Source organism: Lagenorhynchus albirostris, chromosome 2 (genome assembly GCF_949774975.1).
Source record: "Lagenorhynchus albirostris chromosome 2, mLagAlb1.1, whole genome shotgun sequence".
NCBI classification, from domain to species: Eukaryota; Metazoa; Chordata; class Mammalia; order Artiodactyla; family Delphinidae; genus Lagenorhynchus; species Lagenorhynchus albirostris.
Genome location: NC_083096.1, coordinates 110,861,078 through 110,887,677, shown reverse-complemented (window position 1 = coordinate 110,887,677; position 26,600 = coordinate 110,861,078). Strand labels below are relative to the sequence as shown.

The 26,600-nt window shown below is 34.5% G+C and overlaps 1 protein-coding gene across 1 annotated transcript in view; it reads right to left on the bottom strand.

Annotated features, from left to right (window-relative positions):
* The window catches only part of COL24A1 (collagen type XXIV alpha 1 chain), a 394,686-nt gene that overhangs the window by 292,454 nt on the left and 75,632 nt on the right, over positions 1-26,600 (bottom strand). The window contains exons 9-12 of the mRNA XM_060139635.1: positions 22,516-22,569; positions 21,439-21,483; positions 15,326-15,379; positions 11,079-11,123 (exon numbers count right to left, since the gene is read on the bottom strand). Of these exons, the coding sequence (XP_059995618.1) occupies positions 11,079-11,123; positions 15,326-15,379; positions 21,439-21,483; positions 22,516-22,569 (198 nt within the window). The remainder of the gene's footprint in view (positions 1-11,078; positions 11,124-15,325; positions 15,380-21,438; positions 21,484-22,515; positions 22,570-26,600) is intronic.

Genomic DNA, 26,600 nt, shown 5'->3' with positions numbered 1-26,600 from the left:
ATACCTTTCACTTTGCTCCCATGGACCACTTGCTCTGGTGGAAGTCAACAGCTATGCTGTGAAGACACTCAAGTTGCAATGTGGAGAGTTCCCCATGGGGAGGAAATGAGACTTCCCACCAGCCAGTAAGTGAGCCACCTTAATAGCAGATCAGCCCCAGTCAAGCCTTCAGATGACTGCAGTTCTGCCCAAAATCTTGACTGTAACCTCATATGAAACCCTAAGCTAGACCCACCCAAATAAGCCACTCCCAAATTCCTGACCCACAGAAACTATAAGAAATAATATATATTTATTATTATTGTTTTAAACTGCTAACATGGAGCAATCTGTTACATAGCAATAGGTAACTAATACGTAATAACAAGAATGGATGTCTAGGATTACAGGTCATACAATGCCAATGCTAAGTGCTAAATCCTGAGTGATGGGAAAATCAAGAGTTTTTAAAATACATTTTATTTTATTTGTTTGTGATGTACAGGGTCCTCTAAAGTGCACAGCCCAGATCAAGTTTCTCTCTTGTCTGGGTCTTATTGTACTGTTATCAAACACTAAGAACAAAACAAGTATTCTAGACTTGGTATGCCTGAATATATATGTGGTGTTAATATTGTAGACTACACACAGATACTATACTTGGTGGTATAGCTAAATATCAGGAAACAGTGGAAAACTTATTGCTTAGGGAGTCTAGTAAAAGAATTATTTTCCTAGTTCTACAAAGACAGTAGATAAACATTGAATATAAAATAACTAGAGAAACATGAGGACTAAAATAACCATAAAATACTGGTGACTATATTTATGGAATTAAAAAATAAAAGCATTGCAAAATTTTTCTCTTAAAGACTACAATTAACTATGAACACATTTTGCTCTTTCTAAAGAACAAATGTTTAGAAATAATATATTCAATCTAAAGTAGAGATAAATTAAAATTATCATAAAAGACATATATACTAAACAGGCATTAGTGATAAAGTAAACAGGCATTACCAATAAAAACAGAAATTCAACTTTTTCCAAGATGAAGCAATGAAAACAGAAGACTGCACTAAATTGTCTAGGACTAGACACACTAACATAAAACCCAGAGGTTAATTTTACACATTCTACACATGAATACATACTATTAGAAAATCCTGATATTTTAAAATCCTTCAAAGGGAAACACAATTATTGTAGGTAAAGGCTGGAGTGTAAAGTGCTCTGTGATAATCCAGTCTCTGACTCTTTCTTTTCCTTATAGGTAAGACAATTTGATCCACATTTCAAGGTCAACCATGTCCTAACAGGTGAGACTAATTTTAAACTTAGGTAGGAATTTAATGTGTTTTAGACAAATTCTTGGAGATTCAAGAATTTGTCAGGCTTGCTGTTAACCTAGCTATGATCTGGGCCTCAGTTCTCAGGCTCAAGTTCCTGCCTTGCTCTTAAAGACTGGTTACCAGCTTGTACTCTAGTCCTGGGAATTGGACTCTTCCTTTTTCTTGTGTTCAAGAACCAGTTTTGCCACACATTATCCCTCAATCATAAGGGTCACGCCTCATTCTTGCCACTTTCCCACACTGAGAATACAAGCCAAGCCAAACCTCACCTCCATATTTGCACTCACATTTCCACACTCCTGATTTTGATAACCTACAAGACTCTCTTGAGTTTTCCCTTACATTATCCACCCTGAAAATAAATGCCTGCCTGAATTCCCATTTGTTGGTGTCATACCTCTATGAAATCATGCTCTTCCTGGACTTCCCCAAAGTTACCAACTACAGTTCATTGGGCATCCCTCTTCTCAGTAACTGACCCGACCTTGAAGATGGGTTTAATTCAAAGTCCTGGTCTCTTCATACATCTTGTCAAGCTATAGTTAGCCAAACATAGTTACTACAGATCATCCCAGTAAAGTAGAATCCAGAAAATACATTTTTCCTGAAAGAGGCAGAATCACTGAAAAATTAATGACAATATTTTGTAATGCTCTAGCAACAGTAGTTCTTTCTTCATGAATTAACTTCAAACTTTTCCTGGGACAAAGAAAACACTGTCTCCAAATTCTCCATAAAATGTATGTATTTGAAACACAGCTGTGCAATACGTATTTAAGATTGTTTGGGGCTAAAGATAGAACTAATAACAGATGTCTAACAGAAGGATTTTATATTCTGAAATTCTAACACTGAAGTTAGAAGCCAAAATACAGTTTACTTTAAATAGACTCTTCTAACAGAAACCTGTAAGAGAAAAGGAGACACTCCTTTCTATAGTTGGAAAAGTAAACATCTCTGAAGTCCCGGTGCCTTAAGCGTGTTATTTTGTCCACTATTCTAAGGCTGCGATACTTTGATATGCATAGGAAGAAAACTGAGTACTCTTTTGCTCTTTGTCAAACTTCAAATATAATATGATTTGATTATTTATAATCTATTATTATCAGATCTGAAAAAGTCCTTAGAAAACCTGTGTATTCTGACAACAGTTTTCTAGGTACTGTTGAGAGTCAATCCAAATCTCCAATATGATGTTACCTTCAATCCTGGAAAAATCAATTCTAGCAGAGATATTTTAGGTCGTGGAGCTATATAAATTTGCTTCAACTTACTACAAGAGACTACTGATTAAATCAATCTGGGAGCCCTGTAAAATGCTTTTATAGCAGCTATAGAATTTCCTGACAGCACACTACAGAAGGAAGTTTGGAAACTTTGCATTAAAAAGAGAGCTACTTGGAATTAGTAACATATATAAAATATGAAGTTAACAAGTACATATATATCCTCTTTCCCTGTGTCTCCCATTTTTTTAAACAGCATTCTTCTTTTCCATTATAAATCAGCGGATGGTTTTATGCTTTTAAATAATTTGGTTCATATCATATGCTCCAAGAAGCTTCTCAAAGACAGTAAAACATGTAAAATAGAACAGGAGTTCTTTGGTATTTTAAAAACAGTCCTGACCAATAAAGATGGTCTACTGCCTTGTTTTTAAGATCTCTAATATTAACTGACAACAAGGATTTTGATCCAATTGTGACATTATAGGGAGTGTAGGAAGGAAGAAAAGGAAGAGGGAAGAACTATAGTATCTCAATATCAAAAAGCATGAGTACACAAACACTGACTAATATGTAACTGATTACATAAGGCATTTTAAAATAATTGTGATTAGTGAGTACCTAATACTAAGATCTTAAAATCAAAAATAGTTTACAATACAAGGAAGAAAACCACTTCTCAAATGTCAACAACCCAAGACTAAGGAACAAATGAATTTGTTAATAAAACTACTTTTACATAGTCTGATCCTAAAATATACCAAATTCCTAAGAAAACCAGTTTTTTACTTTTCCTGGTTGAAAAAGCAAAAACACATTATGTGACAAATATTAACTCTTATCTGCAAACTCTGAATAAATATAATGAATTTAATTATATTAAATTATATTAAATTAAATTATATTAAATTATATTATATTAAATTATATTAAACTCTGAATAAATATAATGTTTTATTTTGGGGAAGAAAGAGTTTTCTGGGAAGATTTAAAATGAAATAACTTAACACAAACATTAATGTAAAAAATACCAGTACAAGGCTAAATAATAAATAATTCAAACAACCAAAATAATATGTTATTTTAAAATGTATCCATTTTCAATAGCATTCACATAATATTTATACTGTCTAGGAGAGGATATCTTTACCTGTAAGTCTATAATTTCATTAAAACAATATAGACATCACTAAGGAAGCTGGCTCACAACAACTTAATTCCATGCTTAGTGTTTACTCAGGGAAATAAGTGATTCTTTGGCAACCAGTATGAGCATATGATTTATAGCAACATCTTCCCAAACTTAAGCTTAGCAATATTACTAAGAATTTTGGACAGGACTTTGACTACTCCCCTATATATTTCTATGCTGCACAGGTATATGATGTCATGTCAATACATATACACTTTCATATTTTTGTAAACTATTCACACCAAACATAGAGCTTTAGTACTCAGGTTAGAAACCAATACAGTAATCCAAAAAAGCTTATATTTATAGTGACCTAAACTTGGATTTTGAAGTTTTCTATGCCTACTACCTTCACTATTTTGACTATCAGAGTGTTTCATATTTTATAATACAGAAAGTGAAGTAATTTATTTTACCAGTTTCTGGCTTTAATTTCAGAGACTCTAAAAATATAAGTGTAATATGTTACATAAAATTTAAGGAGTTATCTAAAAGGAGTTACTATTATTCTACAAATTACATGTTACAATAATTATTTAAAACTGAATCATGTCCAACATGTACATGAAAAGATGCTCAATATGGCTAATTATTAGAGAAATGCAAATCAAAACTACAATGAGGTATCACCTCACACCAGTCCGAATGGCCATCATCAAAAAGTCTACAAACAATAAACACTGGAGAGGGTATGGAGAAAAGGGAACCTTCCTACACTATTGATGGGAGTGTAAATTGATGCAGCCACTATGGATAACAGTACGGAGGTTCCTTAAAGAGTAAAAATAAAGTTATCATATGATCCAGCAATCCCACTCCTGGGCATGTATCCAGAAAAGATTAAAACTGTAGTTCGAAAAGGTACATGTACCCCAATGCTCATAGCAGCACTATTTACAATAGCCAAAATATGGAAGTAACCTAAGTGTCCACTGACAGAGGAATGGATAAAGAAGATGTGGTGTGTGTATATATATATACACACACATATGTATATGTGTGTGTATATATATATATACACACACATATATTCCATTTTATATGGAATATATATATTAATATACGTAGTAATTATATATAATGGAATATTACTTAGCCATAAAAATGAATGAAATAATGTCATTTGCAGCAATATGGATGGATACAGAGATTATCATATGAAGTGAAGTAATCAAAGACAAATATATGATATCACTTACATGTGGAATCTAAAAAAGTGATACAAATGAACTTATTTACAAAACAGAAACAGACTCACAGACATAGAAAACAAACTTATGGTTACCAAAGGGGAAAGGGGGAGAAGGGAGGGATAAATTAGGAGTTTGGGATTAACAGATACACACTACTATATATAAAATAGGTAAACAACAAGGACTTATTGTATAGGATAGGGAACTATTACTGTATAGGATAGGGAACTACAGTGAATATCTTATAATAACCTATAATGGAAAAGAATCTGATAAAGAATACATACATGTATAACTGAATCACTTTGCTGTACACCTGAAACTAACACAACATTGTAAATCAACTATACTTCAATTTTTAAAAAACTGAATCATATGCTATGCTCAAAGGCTGAGTAATTGTATCTACCTAAAATTTGAGGAAACAAGCTCATTTACAATGTAAGACTAATCAAATTAATTAAAGGGGAGTGGTGATTATAATAAAGTACATCTTAGAAATTCTAAGGACAGTAAGTGAAATAACATGGATGGGATCCACATAGCTGTACCTTAATGAAGCACCAACCTACATTTCTAAATAGCTATGAAACCAGCAGAAGATTGGACCTAACAGTCTTTGACATATGGATAGCCAAAAACTTCTTAAATGGGTCCTTTTTAGATTTCAGCATTTCCAGGTTTCTGTATTTTCTTTCACATGTATGGTTTCTGTCAGCTCTTTATGTTGGCCTGGATCCTTTAATTCTGCTTCCGTATTTGAATATCTACTTCATATATAACAACAAATAGTATACATAATTTAATAAATAACCAAGAGAAAATGGCCATATTTATATTCACACACCTAATATCTTTCCACGTCAAAGAGAGTGGAAATGTTATCAAAAGATATTTTCCTTTTACTATTATTAAAACAGTAATAAGTAACCATTCTTCTCATGGAATTTGAATCATCTAAATTGAAATATGTGTCTCATGCCACATAATATCCCATAATAATATGTTTGCCCTTACTTAATGTCAAAGATATCTGTAGATAATTTTACTTATAATAAACATAACATGGTGGAGCATTTATGCATAGGATAATATTCTGGAACAGTCTCTGAGGTCAACCTTGGCATAATTTGACTTGTGGTTGTAACTGTATCTTAGTCTAAGTACAGTGATTTCCTCATAAACATGGTCAAATCATTTTGTGGTAAAAATGAGAAAGTACATATAGTATACATGACACAGTACAGCACTAGACAGATTTTTTTGTAACACTATTTAGGAAAAATGGAATGCATGTGTTTTTCAAATATAATTTTTCTAAGATCTAAATCTATTACAAAGGCATATATCTTTAAAGAAATAAAACTTTACAAATTTTTTAATATAAAGAACAGTGCACTCAAAAAAAAGAACCCAGTGATCATTCCATTCACTATATTTCCAGTTTTCTTGAACTCCTCTTTTGAACTCAATAGCATCTGTTGGATAATATTATAATTCCCTATGGAGTAAGAAACCAGAAGTTATCTATAAATTTCCATGGACGATTTTACAGTTCATTATAGAGTAGGGAAGTAGATAATACCTATACATTGTCAAGATAAAGTTAAGAGACTTCTGTGGTGGCACAGTGGTCAAGAGTCCACCTGCCAATGCAGGGGACATGAGTTCGAGCCCTGCTCCAGGAAGATCCCACATGCCGCAGAGCAACTAAGCCCATGCGCCACAACTACTGAGCATGCGCTCTACAGCCCACAAGCCACAACTACTGAGCCTGTGTCCCAAAACTACTGAAGCTCTTGTGCTCTAGGTCCTGTGTGCTGCAACTACTGAGCCCACATGCTGCAACTACTGAAGTCCACGAACCTAGAGCCCGTGCTCTGCAACAAGAGAGAAGCCACTACAATGAGAGAGCACGCGCACTGCAACCAAGAGTAGCCCCCGCTCGATGCAACTAGAGAAAGCCCACATGCAGCAACAAAGACCCAATGCAGCCCCCCCCAAGGAAAGATAAAGTTAATATCTATATAAGACCAGCTATATTAATAAATAAAGATGATAGCTACTTAAGTGATATATCACAGAGAGCCTGTGAAAATGTTTCCTCAGCAACGCCTAAAATTCCACCATTAAAGATTACTTATTCTGTCTTAAACTATACTTAAAATATAATTACTAAAGGGTAAGGTAACATTTTAAGCACTGGAAATAATATAATAGCATAAATAAATTAATTAGTTCTTTTACTGACAGCATACTTTGGTAGGAGATGGATAAAAAAATCAAGACATAGAATGGAGAACAAGAATAAAGAAGATGAACTTCACCTACTATCAATTTTGAGACAGCCCAATCTGCATATTTAGATTAGATATTTGACACATAAGAGAGGTACTTCTATTGGGATATGTGTAAGAGAGATAAAATGTAAAGAATATACTAACATTCAGAAGTATAATAGAGTGTAATCAAATGAGATGGCATACAAAATATTTAACAAAGTGCTTGAGACTAAAAATTGGTGATGATGGTAATGATGATGGTACAGTTTCTGCTGTTGTAATTATTACAAGATTAACTTGAATGTTGAATGTAATTGCAAGAAAACAAAATGTTTGGCTTACTTTTCATTTCTTGACAGTTTTGTAAGTTTATCTTAATACGTTAAAATCTTTAAAGTGAAACCACTCCTATTCAACACAATTTTGGAAGTCTTAGCCACGGCAATCAGAGAAGAAAAAGAAATAAAAGAAATACAGATTGGAAAAGAAGAAGTAAAACTGTCACTGTTTGCAGATGACATGATACTATACCTAGAAAATCCTAAAGATGCCACCAGAAAATTACTAGAACTAATCAATGAATTTGGTAAGGTTGCAGGATACAAAATTAAAGCACAGAAATCTCTTGCATTCCTATGCACACTAACAATGAAAGATCAGAAAGAGAAATTAAGGAAGCAATCCCATTTACCATCACAACAAAAAGATTAAAATACCTCAGAATAAACCTACCTAAGGAGGCGAAAGACCTGTACTCAGAAAATTACACAACAATGATAAAAGAAATCAAAGATAACATAAACAGATGAAAAAATATACCATGTTCTTGGATTGGAAGAATCAATATTGTGAAAATGATTGTACTACCCAAAGCAATCTACAGATTCAATGCAATCCTTATCAAATTACCAACGGCATTCCTCACAGAATTAGAACAAAAAATTTTACAATTTGTATGGAAACACAAAAGACCCTGATAGCCAAAGCAATCTTGAGAAAGAAAAATGGAGCCAGAGGAACCGGGCTCCCAGACTTCAGACTATACTACAAAGCTACAGTAATCAAGACAGTATGGTACTGGCACAAAAACAGAAATATAGATCAATGGAACAGGATAGAAAGCCCAGAGATAAACCCATGCACATATGGTCACCTAATTTATGACAAAGGAGGTAAGAACATACAATTGACAAAAGACAGCCTTTTCTATAAGTTGTGCTGAGAAAACTGGGCAGCTACATGTAAAAGAATGAAATTACAACACTACTTAAGACCATACACAAAAACAAACTCCAAATGGATTAAAGAACTAAATGTAAGACCGGACACTATAAAAATCTTAGAGGAAAATGTAGGAAAAACACACTTTGACATGAACCACAGCAAGATCTTTTTTGACCCACCTCCTACAGTAATGAAAATAAAAACAAAAATAAACAAATGACCTAATGAAACTTAAAAGCTTTGGCACAGCAAAGGAAACCATAAACAAGATGAAAAGACAGCCCTCAGAATGGGAGAAAATATTTGCAACCAAAGCAACAGACAAAGGATTAATCTCCAAAATATACAAACAGCTCATGGAGGTCAATATCAAAAAAACAGACAACTCAATCAAAAAATGGGCAGAAAACCTAAATAGGTATTTCACCAAAGAAGACATACAGATGGCCAAGAGGCACATGAAAAGATGCTCAACATCACTCATTATTAGAGAAATGCAAATCAAAACTACAATGAGGGGGCTTCCCTGGTGGCGCAGTGGTTGAGAGTCCACCTGCCGGTGCAGGGGATATGGGTGTGTGCCCCAGTCCGGGAGGATCCCACATGCCGTGGAGCGGCTGGGCCCGTGGGCCATGACCGCTGGGCCTGTGCGTCTGGAGCCTGTGCTCCACAATGGGAGAGGCCACGGCAGTAAGAGTCCCACGTACCATAAAAAAAAAAAAAAACTACAATGAGGTATCACCTCACACCAGTCAGAATGGCCATCATCAAAAAATCTACAAACAATAAATGCTGGAGAGGGTGTGGAGAAAAGGGAACCCTCTTGCACTGTTGGTGGGAATGTAAATTGATACAGCCTCTATGAAGAACAGTATAGAGGTTCCTTAAAAAACTAAAACTAGAACTACCATATGACCCAGTAATCCCATTACTGGGCCTATACTCTGAAAAAACCATAATTCAAAAGGACACATGCACCCCAACGTTCGTTGCAGCACTATTTACAATAGCCAGGACATGGAAACAACCTAAATGTCCAACGACAGATGAATGGATAAAGAAGATGTGGTATGTGCATACAATGGAATATTACTCAGCCATAAAAAGGAACGAAATTAGGTCATCTGTAGAGATGTGGATGGACCTAGAATCTGTCATACAGAGTGAAGTAAGCCAGAAAGAGAAAAACAAATATAGTATATTAATACATATATGTGGAATCTAGAAAAATGGTACAGATGAACCTATTTGCAGGGCAGTAATAGAGATGTAGACATAGAGAATGAACATGTGGACACAGGGGGGGAATGGAGAGGGTGGGACAAATTAGGAAATTAGGATTGACATATATACACTACCATGGGTCAAAGAGCTAGTGGGAACATGCTATAAAGCACAAGAAGCTCTGCTCAGTGCTCTGTGATGACCTGGATGGGTGGGATTGGGGGTGGGGGGTGGGAGGGAGGTCCAAGAGGAAGAGGATACAGGTATACATATAGCTGATTCACTTCATTGTAAGGCAGAAACTAACACAACATTGTAAAGCAATTATACTCCAATAAAAAATAAAATAAGTTTATCACATTTTGGCCATATGTCATGAAAACATAAATCATGTTCTTCTAAGTAGTGTGAGGTAGAAGACAGCAGAAATATCTACGTAGTAAGGAAAAGGATCTTGGATTTACATTCAAAGGAGCTGGGCTCAATTCTTTATCACTTTTAACTATGGGATTCTGAGCAAGTATTTTTATGTCACTGAGCCTCGTTCTCCTCACCCATATAATAGTGCCATTGTTCTATTCTATCTTCAAGAAATATTGCAAAGCTCAAAGAATAAAATGCTTTAAAAGGATATGAATATTCTGGTGAGATTTGTAATCCTTTAGTATTATAATCAGGATTTTAATTATACACACAAAAGTTTTAGAAAAGCTGTTATTAAAGACAATTTTCTTCCTCACAGAGTAGAGAGCAGAGTATAGCACAGAATGTCTTACCCTAATAAATATCTTTGTATTGTAATAAAAAACAGCACAAGTGAAAAGCAGGTGGCTAATTAGCTATACTAACACAGCCAGGATAACCCAAGGATGCTTTTTCTGAACTACAGTTTTCTCATTTGTTAAATAATGGGGTCTTAGATAATGTCAAAATTTCCTCCCATCTCTGAAATTATTATATCATCTGGAAGAATTCACTTTACTTGATTTTTTTTAACATGAAAATATAAGAAACTAGTTTCTGAGCTAACATCTGAAGCAGGCATTTTAAAAACCTCTAAAACATGAGGGTGAATAGTGCTATCATTAGTGTTTTAAATTGTTCATGTATTTCCTGTGACATTTTAATTTTAGCACCTTGTCATGGGGATAAAGGTCTCTCCCACTGGTATATTAAGTGGTTTAGAAGTGTTACCTTTCGAGTTATTTTTTAATCTAAATACTCCTTCACATTCTCAGGTATTACTGGATAGGCTGTTAAAGTGGCAAATTTTAAACTCTGTTGAATGAGATGGATTGTGGATAACAAGAACAACAACTACATTTGTAGTCTAACAGGTGAGAAATATGCATATAATTAGATTATACTCCTCTAAACCGTACCTCATAAAACAAGAATCAAATTACCTGTCTTCCCTTAAGACCCCTCTTTCCACGGATCCCAGGAGCACCCTAGAATGTGAAAAAGTCAAAAGTAAATATTTGTTCCCTTCTTCGATTGGGTTGCTTGGTTTTTTGATATTGAGTTGTATAAGCTATTTATATATTTTGGATATTAACTCCCTGTCAGTCATATTATTTGCAAATATTTTCTCCCATTCAGTAGGTTGTTTTTTTGTTTTGTTGATGGTTTCCTTTGCTGTGCAAAAATTTTTAAGTTTAATTAGGTCCCATTCATTTATTTTGGCTTTTATTTCTTTTGCCTTAGGAGACAGATCTAAAAAAATATTTTATTTTTGGATCTGTGATTTATGGCAAAGAGTGTTCTGCTTATGCTCTCTTCTAAGAGTTTTATAGTTTCAGATCTTACTTTTAGGTCTTTAATCCATTTTGAGTTTATTTTTGTATATGGTGTGAGGAAATGTTCTAATGTTCTTTCACATGTAGCTGTCCAGTTTTCCCAGCATCCAACGAAGACATACAGTGGGCTACCAGGCACATGAAAAGACGCTTTACACTGCTAATTATTAGAGAAATGCAAGTCAAAACCACATGAGATATCACCTCACACCTGTCAGAATGGCTGTCATCAAAAAGAACACAAATAACAAATGTTGGCGAGGATGTGGAGAAAATGGAACCCTCCTACACTGTTGGTGGGAATGTAAATTGGTGCAGCCACTATGGAAAACAGTATTGGTGTTCCTCAAAAAACTCAAAATAGAACTACCATATGATTCAGCAACTTCACACCTGGGTAAATATCTGGGAAAAATGAAAACACTAATTTGAAAAGACTCAGGCACCCTGATGTTCATAGCAGCACTATTTACAATAGCCAAGATATGGAAAGCAACCCTAGGGTCCATCAACAGATGAATGGATAAATATATCCATATATGTGTATATATATATATACACACACATATGGATATATGTGCTTGTGTATACACACACACGCATATACACATACACACAATGGAGTATTACATGCCCATAAAAAATGAAATTCTGACATTTGCAGCAATGTGGATGGATCTAGAGAATATTATGCTTAGTGAAGTAAGTCAGAGAAAGACAAATACTGTGTGATAATTCCACTTATATGTGGAATCTAAAAAATGAAACACACAAATATATATGGCAAAACAGAAACAGACTCACAGATACAGAAAACAAACTAGTGGTTACCAGTGGGGAGAGGGAAGGATTGAGGGGCAAGATAGGGGTATGGGATTAAGAGATACAATTTACTATATTTAAAATAGATAAGCAACAGGGATATATATTCAACAGCACAGGGAATTATAGCCATTATTTTTTAATAACCTTTAATGGAGTATAATCTATTAAAATACTGAATCAAGATGCTGTGTACCTAAAATTAATATAATATTGTAAATCAACTACACTTCAAAAAAGTAAATATTTGTTGAATCAATTAATGAGTTATTTTTTCTCAACCATCAATTTATGAAGTATGCCAAAGGGAAAAATAAGTTATCCTTTAAACTGGTGTGATATTCAGAAAAGCTTCAATGTATTATTTTAACTCAAGTGGCCCCTTTCCTTCTTCATAACAAAAAATTCTGATTTTATTCAGAAATCCATCCCATCTGTATCTCCAAATGGGATCCCGCCATTCCTCTGGTGATAGTTATTTGTCCAGAGGTGGCATGCAACCAAAGTTGGTACAACCAGACAAACAGGAAGTCTTATTTTCTGTACCCAACAGACAATTACCTCCTCTCTGTCTCCCTGTCTCTGGCTGGACATAAACAAAGGCATATTTAGCCCTCGCACTGGGAATCTTGCAATCATATGAGAAACCAGCCTTAGGATAAAGCCAGCATTAGTCAAGGCAAAGCAGAGAGAAGGATAATGATATCACTGTGCTCAGGACCATATTGTGCCTAGATCCCACCTAACCTATGGGTTTCTGGTCATGAGCAGCAGCTGTAGGGCATAGTACTTAAGTACTCAGTCTTTGGAGCCAGAAGGAGCCAGAAGATCTATGTTCAAATCCTGGCTGTGCTCTTATTACCTATATACAGTCTTAGGTAAGTGTGTCTCTCTGTATGCCTCATTTTCTTCATCTATAGTGAGAAAAATAATACTACCTATCTCACTGGGTGTTGTGAGATTAAAGGAGCTAATTCGTATGTAGTATTTGCATAGAGCCTTGCATATAGATGTAACCACTCAATAAATCATTTGCTGTTATCATTATCATCATTTATTTTAAATTTCCTCATTTTGAAGCCAGTTTGAAATGGGATCTTCTGTCACTTGCAGTCCAAAGTGTACAAACTGATAAAATCCCTTGAGACTTATAATCACTTTTATAAGCCTTAGGGACTAAGAAATATGTCAGAACCATGTAGCTTGGGGTTTTTGTATATACAGACAAGTTAGCAGATATCAATGGTTAAAGTAATCCATTTACTTTAATTCAACAGTGTTTAATAAATATTCATCTAATATTCTCTATTGAAAAAAAGAGTTCAAAGATGAGCAATATGACTCATTTCATGAGGATTTCATGCATCTTTACATAATATAGCCAAGCATTTAAGAAAAATAATTATTTTCTAAAACTTTAGTAGCTTCAGTAAATCTCAGCAGAAAACCTAAGGATAGTGCAGATAGAATTATATAAGAACTTTTTCATATATACATGCATGTGTATATTATTGACTTCCAGAAAGAACTTTTTCTTCCCATTTGTTTTCAGGAGTGATTACAACATTATTTTCTTTGGCTTTTCTCTACTTAAATATTTCATAACATAATAAGACCACCCAGTTAGCTATACCATTCATGGTTTTAGTGAGAATTTTGAAGTAGCCTAATAATATTAGGACATGGTACCTATAATAGGCAGAATATCACAAAAGGGTCTTATATTTATGATTTGAGACAATCTTGATATATTCATATAAACTAGTCGAAATTACTGAGTATGATTACAGGCATTGTGCCTACTGATAGTCAGTGTCACAGGGATCCTTGAATTCAAGATGATGACATTTTGCAAGGACATATAACTTTCGTTTATTTATTACATCAATTACTAGAAATAACTTCATTCCAACAGGTCAGGGAAGGATTGTATCATAAGCAGCACAGTAATTAACAATGTAAACTATGTATACTCCTTTGGGTCTATAAGAAGCAGTTCAATTCTTTGCATGATAGATTGGAAACATCATCTGTAAGTCTGCTATATTACATAGTAGTTAAGTGGCTTAGTTGTAGGATCACACTGAAGATATTGTTTGCAAGTGAAAGAAATGACCTGTGCACTCGCCACAGGAATATCTTCACCTCGTCTCGCCAAAGACAACTAAACATTTTGATTGTCATTACAGCACATGTAAACTCTGAATGTTTCTTCTCTGTGGAGGCATTCACAAGTAACTACAAGAAAATGTGATTTAATTCACTCACTCAAAAAACTATACATTTGAAATATTCATCTAGCAAAGAATGATCTGATTTATTTTCATTTGCAAAAATCAGTTTCCAGATATGAAAAAAAATTTGCCTGAACAGCACTTGTATAATAATAGAGTTAAATGCTAAATTTGGAATATGATTGTTTTCAAACCTGAGAAGATGCTAATATTGTTTGATTCTACTTTTTTTAAAATTAATATTGACAGTGTAGATGAAGAAATGCAGCTAGAAATCACTGAACTGCATATGGCACTGAAAACTAGATATGACGAAGTTGGAATGCCAGAACTCTGTATGTATCTTCGTTAATTTTTATAAGTATAACAAAATATTTGGCAAAGATTCTACTTTATTCACAAGTACCTACATTTATGAACAGCTATCTTCCACTATTAAACAAAAAAATATATCTTTTGAAGTTGATTTATTACACATTGCATTGTAAAATACAAACCCTGCCAAGAGTTTCTACTCAAATTAAAGATCAATTACAAAATAAAATTTTCATAATTAGATAATATCAATTTGTGTTTTTTAAAAGTTAAATTTAAAGTTGCTAACCATAAATATTTATATCACCTCACTTACCTAAAACACAATTCAGTAAAATTTAAGAGAGTTTAATTATAATTCTGGTAGGTGACTTTTCTTAAAGCTGGCTTGTTTCACTGCCCGACATCTGGGTTTATGAGCCCTGTTATACTTTATCCTAAGTATATCACGTTAGAAATAATATTTGAAGGAAATAGACTTACTCTTTCTCCTTCAGGTCCCAGTTGTCCTACTTCTCCAGGAGAGCCAATGAAACCCTTAAAGTAAGCAAATAATCTTTGTATTACCTCACTTAAATACTCACCCTGTAAATAATTCTAAATAGAGATACTTAAAATTTATTCCTAGTAATATGAAATTACAAGGCATAACAGTTTGGATAATCTTGTGTCTTTTCTTCTAGAAATTACAGTTCAATCTTTTCATTAAAGAAAAAAGTAGGAAATGTAACTTAAGGCATAGTGGCTAATAAAAATCAACAAGCCCAAATTGTTTTCTACATTGAATATTACAAAGGGCAGAAGACACAGATATACAATTAACTAAATTGTAAGGCAGAATGGAGGTATCCAAGAAAAAGAAGTATGGAGGAGGAAGAGATTCATTCCAATGTGGCAGGAGGTAAAAGCAGTCAGAGGAGGTTTCAAAGGAGACTGGCACTTGAGATAGGCCTGTGGAGTAGATAGAGTCTTGATAAGCAGAGGATGGAGAAAGAACGCTCCAACCAGCACTACAGTAAGCAGAGACAAGATAGAGAGGACTCAGGGAGCGTTTGTAAATGGTTAACTGACAGTTTCTTACAGGTAAGATGCTTTGGAGAGAAGCAGACCCATTGTGCCCTCAGGGAGATTCCAATAGGTCTGAGAAACAAGGAGTAAAATAACAATTGAAGCTACTTTATACTACCATACTTTAGTTAGATCTCACCTGTGGCAAATAATAACCTGTTTCATCAATTTAATAAAGTGTATAGTAGTTTAGAGAATGGATTAAGGAGAGCCTTAAATTTCAGACTAAGAATTTTAGACTTTATAGTTTAGATAAGAAGCTACTGGACTTTGGGGGGGTGTGGTAGTGCCCTGATGTTAAGCTGTTTTTCTAAAATATTAATCTGTGGACAGGATACAGAATACACCCAAGACAGGAAACACTGAATGTAGGAAAATGTGTTAGAATGCTGTTTCAATGGTCCAAATTTGAAGGAATATGAGTCTGGGTCACTCATTCACAAAACATCATTTTAGTGCCCACTGTGTGCCAAGAATTGGAATTATAAAAATGAATATGAAAATCAGTGCCCTCAAGAAGTTCATAGTTTATTAGGAAAAAGAGTCATACAATTGTAATATCATAAGATAATTGTGACATGATTAGGTGATGTGATAAATACAAGATATAGAAGCTTTGAAGGCAGAATGACCAACTTTGCCTAGAGGGACGATTTAGGAAAGTTTCACAGAGGAGGCAACATTTAAGCTGAGTCTTGAAGGAAAGGAAAGGCATTTTATGCAGGGCTAACAATGTGTCATCAATCAACCAATCAATCAAAATAAAATGACATGGCATTTTCATAGAACTGCAAATAGTTCTCTGTGATTGGTAAGCAAGAGTGGGGGTTGGAAAGGCAACAATGGCTACATCATGAAAAGTCTTTTTATGTGATGATGGCAAGTTTGGGATTTATACTGAGCATTCAAAAAAATTTAGACAGAGTTTTGATATAATCAAATTTGCAGTTTATAGAATTCATTTGGATTACAGTGGTTCAAATGGTCTTTGTATCTATCTCTAGGATTGAGGCAAAGATGATTCTAAGGTTTATACTGGACTGATAAGCAAATGGTAACCACTGATAGAAATATGGAAAACAAATAGGAAAGCTAATAGTTTAGTAGAAAGAGGATGAGTTCTGTTAGTCATTTTGAGATTGTGGTGATGAGGCATTTAAATTTAATTATATTGGCAAGGAAGTGGAGATGTGGGACTCAAAGAAAGAGCTCATAGAGTGATGTAAGATTTGAAGGGCAGATGGGTCAGAAGACTTAAGGGTAGAATAGAGCTCTTAGGAGGAAACAAAGAGAAATTTCCCTGAACCACTGAGAGGCTGAACTGGATGGAGATGGGAGAAGAAAAATGGTTTTATGAACACAGAGGAAACACAAGGTATAAAAGAACTTGAAGAAGAGATACAGGAGGCCATTTTGACTAAATTCGAAATAAAGTCTACTTATTTTGACTTAGAGAATGGGTGCCTTTTCAGAGTAAATTTTTCCATAATAGTATACATTAAGAAAGAACTCAGGTTTTAAAAAAGTAAATGTCATTTGTACACCTAGAACAGCATTATTCACAATAGCCAAAAGGTGGAAGCAACCCAAATGTTCAACAGATGAAAAGACAAACAAATGTGGCATATACATACAATGGAATATTATTCAGCCTGAAAAAGTAAGGATATCTTGACGCATTCCACAAGGTGGATGAATCTCAAAGACAATATGCTAAGTGAAATAAGCCAGTCATAAAAGGATAGATATTATATGATTCCACTTAAATGAAGTACATAGAGTAGTCAAACTCATAGAGACAGAAAGTTGAATGGTTGCCAGGAGCTGGGGGGAAGGGAGAATGGGGAGTTACTGTTCAATAGATATAAAGTTTCAGTTTGGAAAGATGAAAAAGTTCTGGAGATGGACGGTGGTGATGGCCGCACTGCAATGTGAATGTACTTATTGCCTCCTGCTATGGACTGAATGTTTATGCCCCCTCAAAATTCATACATTGAAGCCTAATCCCCAAGATGATGGTATTTGGAGGTGGGACCTTTGGGAGGGAATTAGATCATGAGAGTAGAGCCCTCATGAATGGGATTAATGCCCTTCTAAAAAGAGATATGAAAGAAATATGATTGCTCTCTCTGCCACATAAGGATACAGCAAGAAGGCAGCGGTCTACAAGCCATGAGGTGGGCCCTCATGAAACACTGGATCTGCCTTCCCAGACTGAAGAACTGTGACATATAAATGTTTGTTGTTTAAGTCACCCAGTCTATAGTAATTTTTATTATAGCAGCCTGAACTATGACACCAGTGAACTTACATTTAAAAATAATTAAAATGGTGAATTTTATATTAAATATGTATTACCACGATATTTTTTTTAAAAGTAAGTGTCTCAGGAATCATTTCCAAGTTTCCTGGAATAAGAACCATGGGAAGCATTTAGTTCCTGAGGGTGAAAGCTAGTTGGGTGTTGCCATAGTAAGACAAGCACTTTTCTTTGACAAGGAAAAACACCTTTAAAATTCCTATGTTCTACAGAGTGTATGAATGAATAAGCAAAAAATAAAATAAAAGAGAAAAATAGTTTCCTTCTAATTAACTTTAATGATAAAACATCTATAATTTGTTTGCTTGAAAGCCAAGCATCTGAAGGATGGGGAAGGTTTCTTTTAAAATGAAGCATCCAAAAGTATTTCTGATACCAAAACATTTACGATTATGATGACAAGCTACATGTACTTTCAGAAATATCAACTACAGGTGGCCTCAAGTTTAAAAACAGTTAACTTTTGTTTTAATATACACAACTGGAGTTTTGCTTATAAATAAAAAGAACAAACACCCTAACTGATGTACACTTCTCAGTAAACTAAATACTCAACTGAAAAACTCAGGAGCTAAACCTCTACTCAACAAAGTATGCACAGAGTACTAGCACAACATTTTACAAGTAAAGATACAGGCTCCGGACGCGCAGGCTCAGCGGCCATGGCTCATGGGCCCAGCTGCTCCACAGCATGTGGGATCTTCCCGGACCGGGGCACGAACCCGTGTCCCCTGCATCGGCAGGCGGACTCTCAACCACCGCACCACCAGGGAAGCCCACAAGTAAAGATTTTAAAGGGAACAATGCTATGAGTAATTATGTAGGTGTTTCATAAAGGTTTTTTGATAATGATTATGCTGATTCTAACAGAAATAAAATGTCAGCTGCATCCACCAAAGAAATCATATGGGGTTGTGGTCATTCTCAAAACACTACCACTAAATTGGAGTTTAGTATGTAATGAAACAAGGAACATAAAAAATAATAAGGGACTTCCCTGGCGGTCCAGCAGTTAAGATTCCACACTTCCAATGCAGTGGACTTGGGTTTGATCCCTGGTCAGGGAAGTAAGATCCCACATGCCATACAGCCAAAAAATTAAAAAAAAAAATTAAACAAAAAGCACATACGTGTTTGCTTTTTTGGACTGAAGGTTTTATATCCAGGTACAGGCAATTTTGTGTCACCAGCAGGGCCACTAAAAGGTCGGGGGAGGCCTACATACTTCTACTTTTTGAGCCACCTAGCACATTATTACACAAAGAAACACCAAAGGAGGGTTACAAAATGATTTATTTTAAACATTTACATTTTTAAAATAATTATCTTAACACCAAAAAATGCAGTCAAACAGTGGAGCCAGTCAAAAGGTAATTTATCATGATTTATAAAAATATTAATTCATATTGTATAGCATGTGGTATAGACCAGTAACAGGACCCAAATTAAATGAAAAACATAATCCTGTCAGTGTGATTTTATGATTTTTGTCTTTTTAACCATATTTGGAGTTAATGTCTAAAGTCTACATTTGAGACTCTTTGTGAATATGAAACCTAGAGAAGTGACTCTTCTGACTCTTCCCTCACTCCCAAAGGAAAATTAAAGGATTAAATCAATTAAATTAGTCAGAAAAGGATATTTGTTTTTTTTAATGCTTTTATGAAGTCGGCCATCAAAACCTAAAAAAACTTAAAAAGGGTTACAACCTACACTATAACTGTCAGTACAAATGGGGGAAAAAAGCAACAAAAGGATGTATAATATAGTACAAAAATGATATAAAGAAGAATTAGAAAAGTTATAGGAATCACTGAAGCAAGGTGAGAAAATGTAGTAAGAGAAAACTGCACAGTGCCAAGTAACAGGTCTAGGAGTTTAGCTCACATGCAGAAGAAACTCCCAAATTCTAATAATGATAAAATCTGCATAGAAAGTGCATGCCATGTGCTAGGCACTGTGCCTTAAGAATATTAATTAAGCTCAGGTAGTTGTCATAACCACCTAAAGGTAGGTTTCATTATCACCTTTTAATAAGGTAAGAAAAATGAGGCACAGAAGGGTTGAACGACATCTAAGGTCACAAAGCTAGTAAACAAGGGGTTAAGAAAAAAAAGCGGTCCTTGTTGAGCTCCAAAGCCCATGTTTTTTGTCCACTAATCTCTTCTTGCTTTCCAAATCCAAGTCAATATGTGCTTTTGGTGCAGTTTCTAATAAAGAATACATGACCTTTCCCCATTATGTTTTCACTTAACGCAAGGGTGGAGACAGCATGGGATACTAAAACAGTACAGAGCTGAAGGTGAGAAAACGCTGGTTTGAGTTCTGCTATGACTTTGTCAAATCATGTCGGTTCCATAGCTTACTGTTTTCTCATCTGTAAGATGGAGACAATACACGTGTTCTGCTACTTCATAGGATTGATAGCAAAAGAAATATGAAGTATTTGAACATGTTTAAGAATTTTTTAAAAAAATTAAGGCATCATTATAGTACATACTGTCTAAATACTTTTTGTTTTCCTTATTTCAAAAAGGTATTTAAGATAATATAAGGCAGATGTAGATTCCAGAAAATAACTGGCTTTAAAAATAGAGAATTTAAAAAAAAAATTTAGTTTACTAATTTTTCCTAGAACCAGCTTTGATTTTAATTTGTGGCACACAACATAACACATCACAGTAATTTTTTTTGTTTTACTCCCTTAATGATTAAAAGTGGCTAACAACTTCTTTAACGGTTGGAAGTGCAATGGTATATGCTTGAATGTGATAAGCCTATTTCTTTCTCTGCAGATATTTCTTTACTCCAGATAGTTTTTGTATTATTATCTCAGCCTTGAGTGCGAATTTTTTGCCTATTCATATTTCTTTCATCATTATTTCTTAGGTCTATACACGTCCACACATAAATAATACTACAAATGCTTAAACAGCGTATTTTCAACATACCAGACGTTTTGCTAGGAGCTAGCAAAATAAATGATGTAGATGTAGGAGCTATCAAAGAATGATGTAAAACCTACCACCATAAGACTGCTCTCTATGGCCTTAACAGTGAAAATATCTATTTAATAAGTGTGTTTCTTTCCAGGCTAAACCTGCATTACATTCAAAGTTTCTATGGAAGTGTGAAAATAAGTATTTTGTACACTTCATTCTACTCATATGCAAGCATACTTAACAAAATGATGAAAATGCTTACTTACTCGTCCACCTTCAGGTCCTGGATTACCTTCTGGTCCAGCTAAACCCTAGTGTGAATAAAAGGCATCATCATCATACTACAGTACTTTTTAAAGAGCTGTAAATAAATAGATTAATAAAAAGGGCATATAAAATGTATCATTTCACAAGTATAAACTTCAGAACTCTGTATACTTAATGAAGACTATATATATTCAAGGAATTTTAGAATTTCAGAACCAAAAGAGGCACTGTATATAATCTGTAACGAATATATTTTAGATATCTAAATAAAGTAGATTAACACATTGTCAGTAACAAAAAATATTTTTTACGTTATTTATTGGAAAACTGTGTTCTTTTAAAACACTTCTAATTAACTTATCTAAAATACATTTTAGATATATAAAAAGTATATAAAAAAATAAAAAGATATTTTATATAAATGTAGTTTTCTAGTATGCTAAATGAATAATTAATTTCAAGAGTAAGTAATCAATTCATGAAAGCCTAAGAAAGAAAATTTGTTCTCTTATTAATCTACATGAAGTAGCTAGAGAAAGTTAGAAATTAGAGGGAAATAAATATGAAATGATTAGAATGAATTTTCACAACAGTATACAAAGACTTGAATCCAGTTCAGATAAAAGTATTCAGATAGTGGTATGTGTAGCATTGCCAACTGTGTCCCAAGTGTTTATATTTGTATTATTAAAAAATGTTGCTTATCATATAGAGTCTTAACTCATACCATTACTTCGTTTTAGTCAGTGGCAGTACTGTAAAATCAGTAGCAGGGCTGTTTTAACATTTTATTAGCACACTGGGCATTTTAACTTAGAAGGTTCCATTGTATATTACTCACATCAAACCTGTTTAAAAATCCTACTCCCATTTTAAGCAAAATTGCCTGCAGTAAAATTTTTGAAGGATTTTTACAATTTTGATATTAGAATTTTTGGAATTATTTTGTTATGAGTAATTCATTATTTAATAAAAGTAAACCAATTATCATTTGAACATTAACTCTTGAAATCAGAACATACAATGTATTAACCAAGAGGAACATAAAAACAGAAGTTTAAATATAGTTACCTCACCTGCCTGCCAGGGTAACCACGTGAACCAATATTACCAGTGAATCCTGGAATCCCCTAAAATGAAAAATAATAAAACAGTACAACAAAGTCAAAAGAAACCCAAGGAAACAAAATTGGTACACTCATAATACCCAAGTTTGGAAAGAATATTTTTTCCATATAAAAATACTAAGGGTCCTGCACATTGCTTATCTGATTGAAGTCATCTATTTAAAATGAAAATGAGATAAAATTGCTAAATAAAAATAAACACATTACATTAGGGACCTAAATGAGACATTGATTATTAGTAATGATAAATCTAGGGTGGAAAAATCCAGTGACACATAACCTTTAAAAAACATATTAGAGAAAGAGTTGGTACGTTTCATAATAACCAGTATCTTTATGGATTTAACTCCTTCTTGTCTCAGTCATCCTGCAACTCTCCTTAACTATTGGAGCATGGGATCCAGAAGATAAGTAAATGGATATTAAGTGGTAAATATCTGTATCATGACATAGGTCTATCTAAATATTCACATAGTAACTTTGGATGGGAAATTCATTTTGCACTGACAACTTTGTATGCCTGATTTAAAACAAGGATTGCTCAAGGAAGGCTGATATATGGAGTCTCAAAGGCATAAGAAAGGAAACTTGCTGCAGAACTGTGTGGAAAAGTGAGAAGAAATACCTCCACTCGCTGTTACCTTCTTCCATTGATATATGATTCATTCATTCATTCATTCAGTTTATTCAAAGTTTAGGTCTGTTAAATTTTGTGAGCCAAGGAAATACCAGAAGAATATGTGTTGAGCTGTCTTTACTTAACCACAAATGGTGACAGCAGTGATAAATTTCATAGATTCTTTATTATGGAAAATTCATTTCCGGTTTGTTGTTTGGAAAAGAGATAATAAAAGACACTAGCTCTTTTGCCCCTCTGATCTGAAGTATACAGAAGAGTGTTACCTCCCGTTTAACAATAGAAATACTTTGAAATTCCTAAAATTTGGAAAATCTAGAGAAAAAACAGACCAAGAAAAAGGCAAATGGAGCATCACAGTGGAAAGTTTTTACCCTCCCATTCCATTAGACTTGTAGGCTCCTAATTTGTCCTTCTCTCCACTTTTCTCGGAATCCATCTCTCAGTTTTGTTTTCTCTCATTTCTCCCTGTTGTCTCCCACTTCCTTCCCTTGCTCCAACAATTATAATTTACTTAGCACTTTTTTTTTTTTTTTGCGGTACGCGGGCCTCTCACCGTTGTGGCCTCTCCCGTTGCGGAGCACCGGCTCCGGACTCGCAGGCTCAGCGGCCATGGCTCACGGGCCCAGCCGCTCCGCGGCATGTGGGATCCTCCCGGATTGGGGCACGAACCCGTGTCCCCTGCATCGGCAGGCGGACTCCCAACCACTGCGCCACCAGGGAAGCCCTACTTAGCACTTTTTTATGTGCCAATCCTACGCCACCACTTTACGTCTACTTTACATCTATGAGATAGATACTATTTTCTCCATTTTACATTTGAAGAAACTAAGATACAGAGAAGTTATGAAACCTGCCCAAGATGGCACAGTGAGTAAGTAGCAGAGCCTAGATGTGAACTCAATCTGACAAAAGTTGTCACGTGTGTGTACGCACAAACACACATATATATACATATACATACAGACACCTATACATATATATGGCAATGAACAACTTAACAGAATGTGAATAAACAGTTGTCTTCTGAGAAGTAACAAAAAATTTTCATCTACACGTAGAGAGATTATATCCTATAAATTTCAGAAACCGTATTTATGTACTAGATATTACCTTATTAATATTATATATAATACATATTTTATTCCTATAACAGCATTTATTGAGCTCCTATCATGTGCCAAAATTCAAGAATTTTATATGTATTATCTTATTTAATCTGCTCAAACCCTATAAGGTAGATACCATTATCCCTATTTTACAGATGTGAAAAATAAGACATGAAGTGTTTGTCACCAGTGGGAAGTCACTCAGCTAGTAAGTAGAAAGCCAGAATTTAAATCAGCAAGTCTAACTCCAGAGACCACCATTCAAGGCTGCCTCCCTAGTATAGGTTTGAAGGGCAAATAACTTAAAGTAGTACTCTAGGGAAAGCCCTCTAGTTATGAGACTTGCTTCAGTCTATTTACAACTGCTTCCTTTATTCCCCATCCAATTCTAAAACACACAGGCCTATATCCAGACATCCACAAAACTTTATACTTGGTTATGCCAATAGAAAAGACTGAAATAAATTTAAAAGGCTGTTTTCATTCTGTAGGTTCTGGCTAATGCCAATCACCATCCCTTTCATTAGTTTCCTAGCCAACTTCGGTTGACTGACCTCAATTAAAAAGCAATCTGTTATAAGACATAAATGAAATCTGATTTTGAACGAATTTTCATAGAGGGTGTTAAGATAACATGTAGAGATATAACACATTCCAGCTGCACAGAGAAATACACAAGAGGACACCACTGGATGACTAAATCCTGCTCTACTGGAATAACAGTAAACAAAGTCAACGAGTAAGCTTTCAGCAGTCTTATGTGGCACAAACATATTCTAAGCCAACCACACCCTAAAATCACTTGGACAACCAGAGCAGCTCAAAAGAAACTCAAAACAAAGCACTATACCTCAATTCACTCTGCATTTAAAAAATGGCTCACTTAAATCTGTAGATCGAATGGAGGAATTCAGACACAAAGTTATATCTCTACCCCTCGAAAAATCAGGAATAGTAAACCTGTCCCAATCCCTCTTCTCACTCTGAGAATTAAAGCACACGCTCTGAGTCAGTCAGACTTCACTGAGAGTCCCAGCACTGCCAGCATGGGTCCTCCCTATCTCTTAGTTTTTTTCATCAGTAAAATACAATAATAATATCTAGGTCACAGGATTATTGTGTAGAGAAAAGAGAACAACGTGTAAAAATATATTTAAAAGCAGGGGTAACTGCAATAATTCTTAGTGTTGTGGAGTATTAAATGAGTTAACATATGGAAATATTAAATAAATAATTATACTACTTGAACTTCCAGTTAACAGTAGTACAGTTTGGCAACTAATAAAGACTCCGTAATGAAAGCTCTTATTACTAGAGCTTGCCCAGATGATATAATTACTTTCCTAAGTGTTTGTTGGCCAGTTTATAGATATCTACAAATTTTCCAGAAGGGAATGTCTCCTAGCTAATTAGTTACATTCATCTTAATGTCCACAGTGAAAATGCAAAATGATTTTAGTTGTTCCTCACAGTTATCACCAATTTTGTCTTTTTACTTCTGGAAATAAATAAAATAGAAAGAACTGATTCCAATAATACATTTTCCAACCTTTAAAACTGATTTCAGAGTCTTCTCAAAAGCATACCACCCTCAGAACAATGACACGTATACTAACAGAACTAGGTTATAGAACAGTTGTGAGTAAACTGGTCAGTACTGACAAATGGTCAATTTCTCACTTACTTGTGATGTGTCAGGTTTTCTTCATTGAAATCTACACAGAATTTCTGCCAAAGCAGTATTCTAGGGATTTTTTTTTCCTCCCCGGGAACTAATCCCTCCTGCCCTTCTGATTTTTTTTCCCATAAATGCTCAAATGCTTTTCAGCACTCATATGATCTTCAGGAAACTGAGATTTTACTTGCTACAGATACATATATTGCTTGCCATGACTAGTAATTAGCAATCTTGAAAAATTGTGCCTCAGGGACTGAATAGAGTGTACTGTTCCTCTTACATGAATAAAAGAGAAAACTGGTTTTATTTCTTCATTTATCTTTCCCTCAGGGATAATCCATCACTTTTCTTTCTGGAGCTCCCTTTAGGGTTTCCTGAGGCTCTTTGCTAGATCTCCAATAACGATTTGTCACCTTAGTTAGTATATAATCTCCTACGCTTTTCACTGATTTATTCATACTGGCCTAGTATATATTCTATTGAAAACAAGAGATATAACTTTATTTCTTCCTATGACATAATGATACATTATTTTATGGTGGGAGAGAGAAGGAATAACATGATCAAAAACTAAATAGTTCCCAAACTATTTTGACTTTTACATATATGT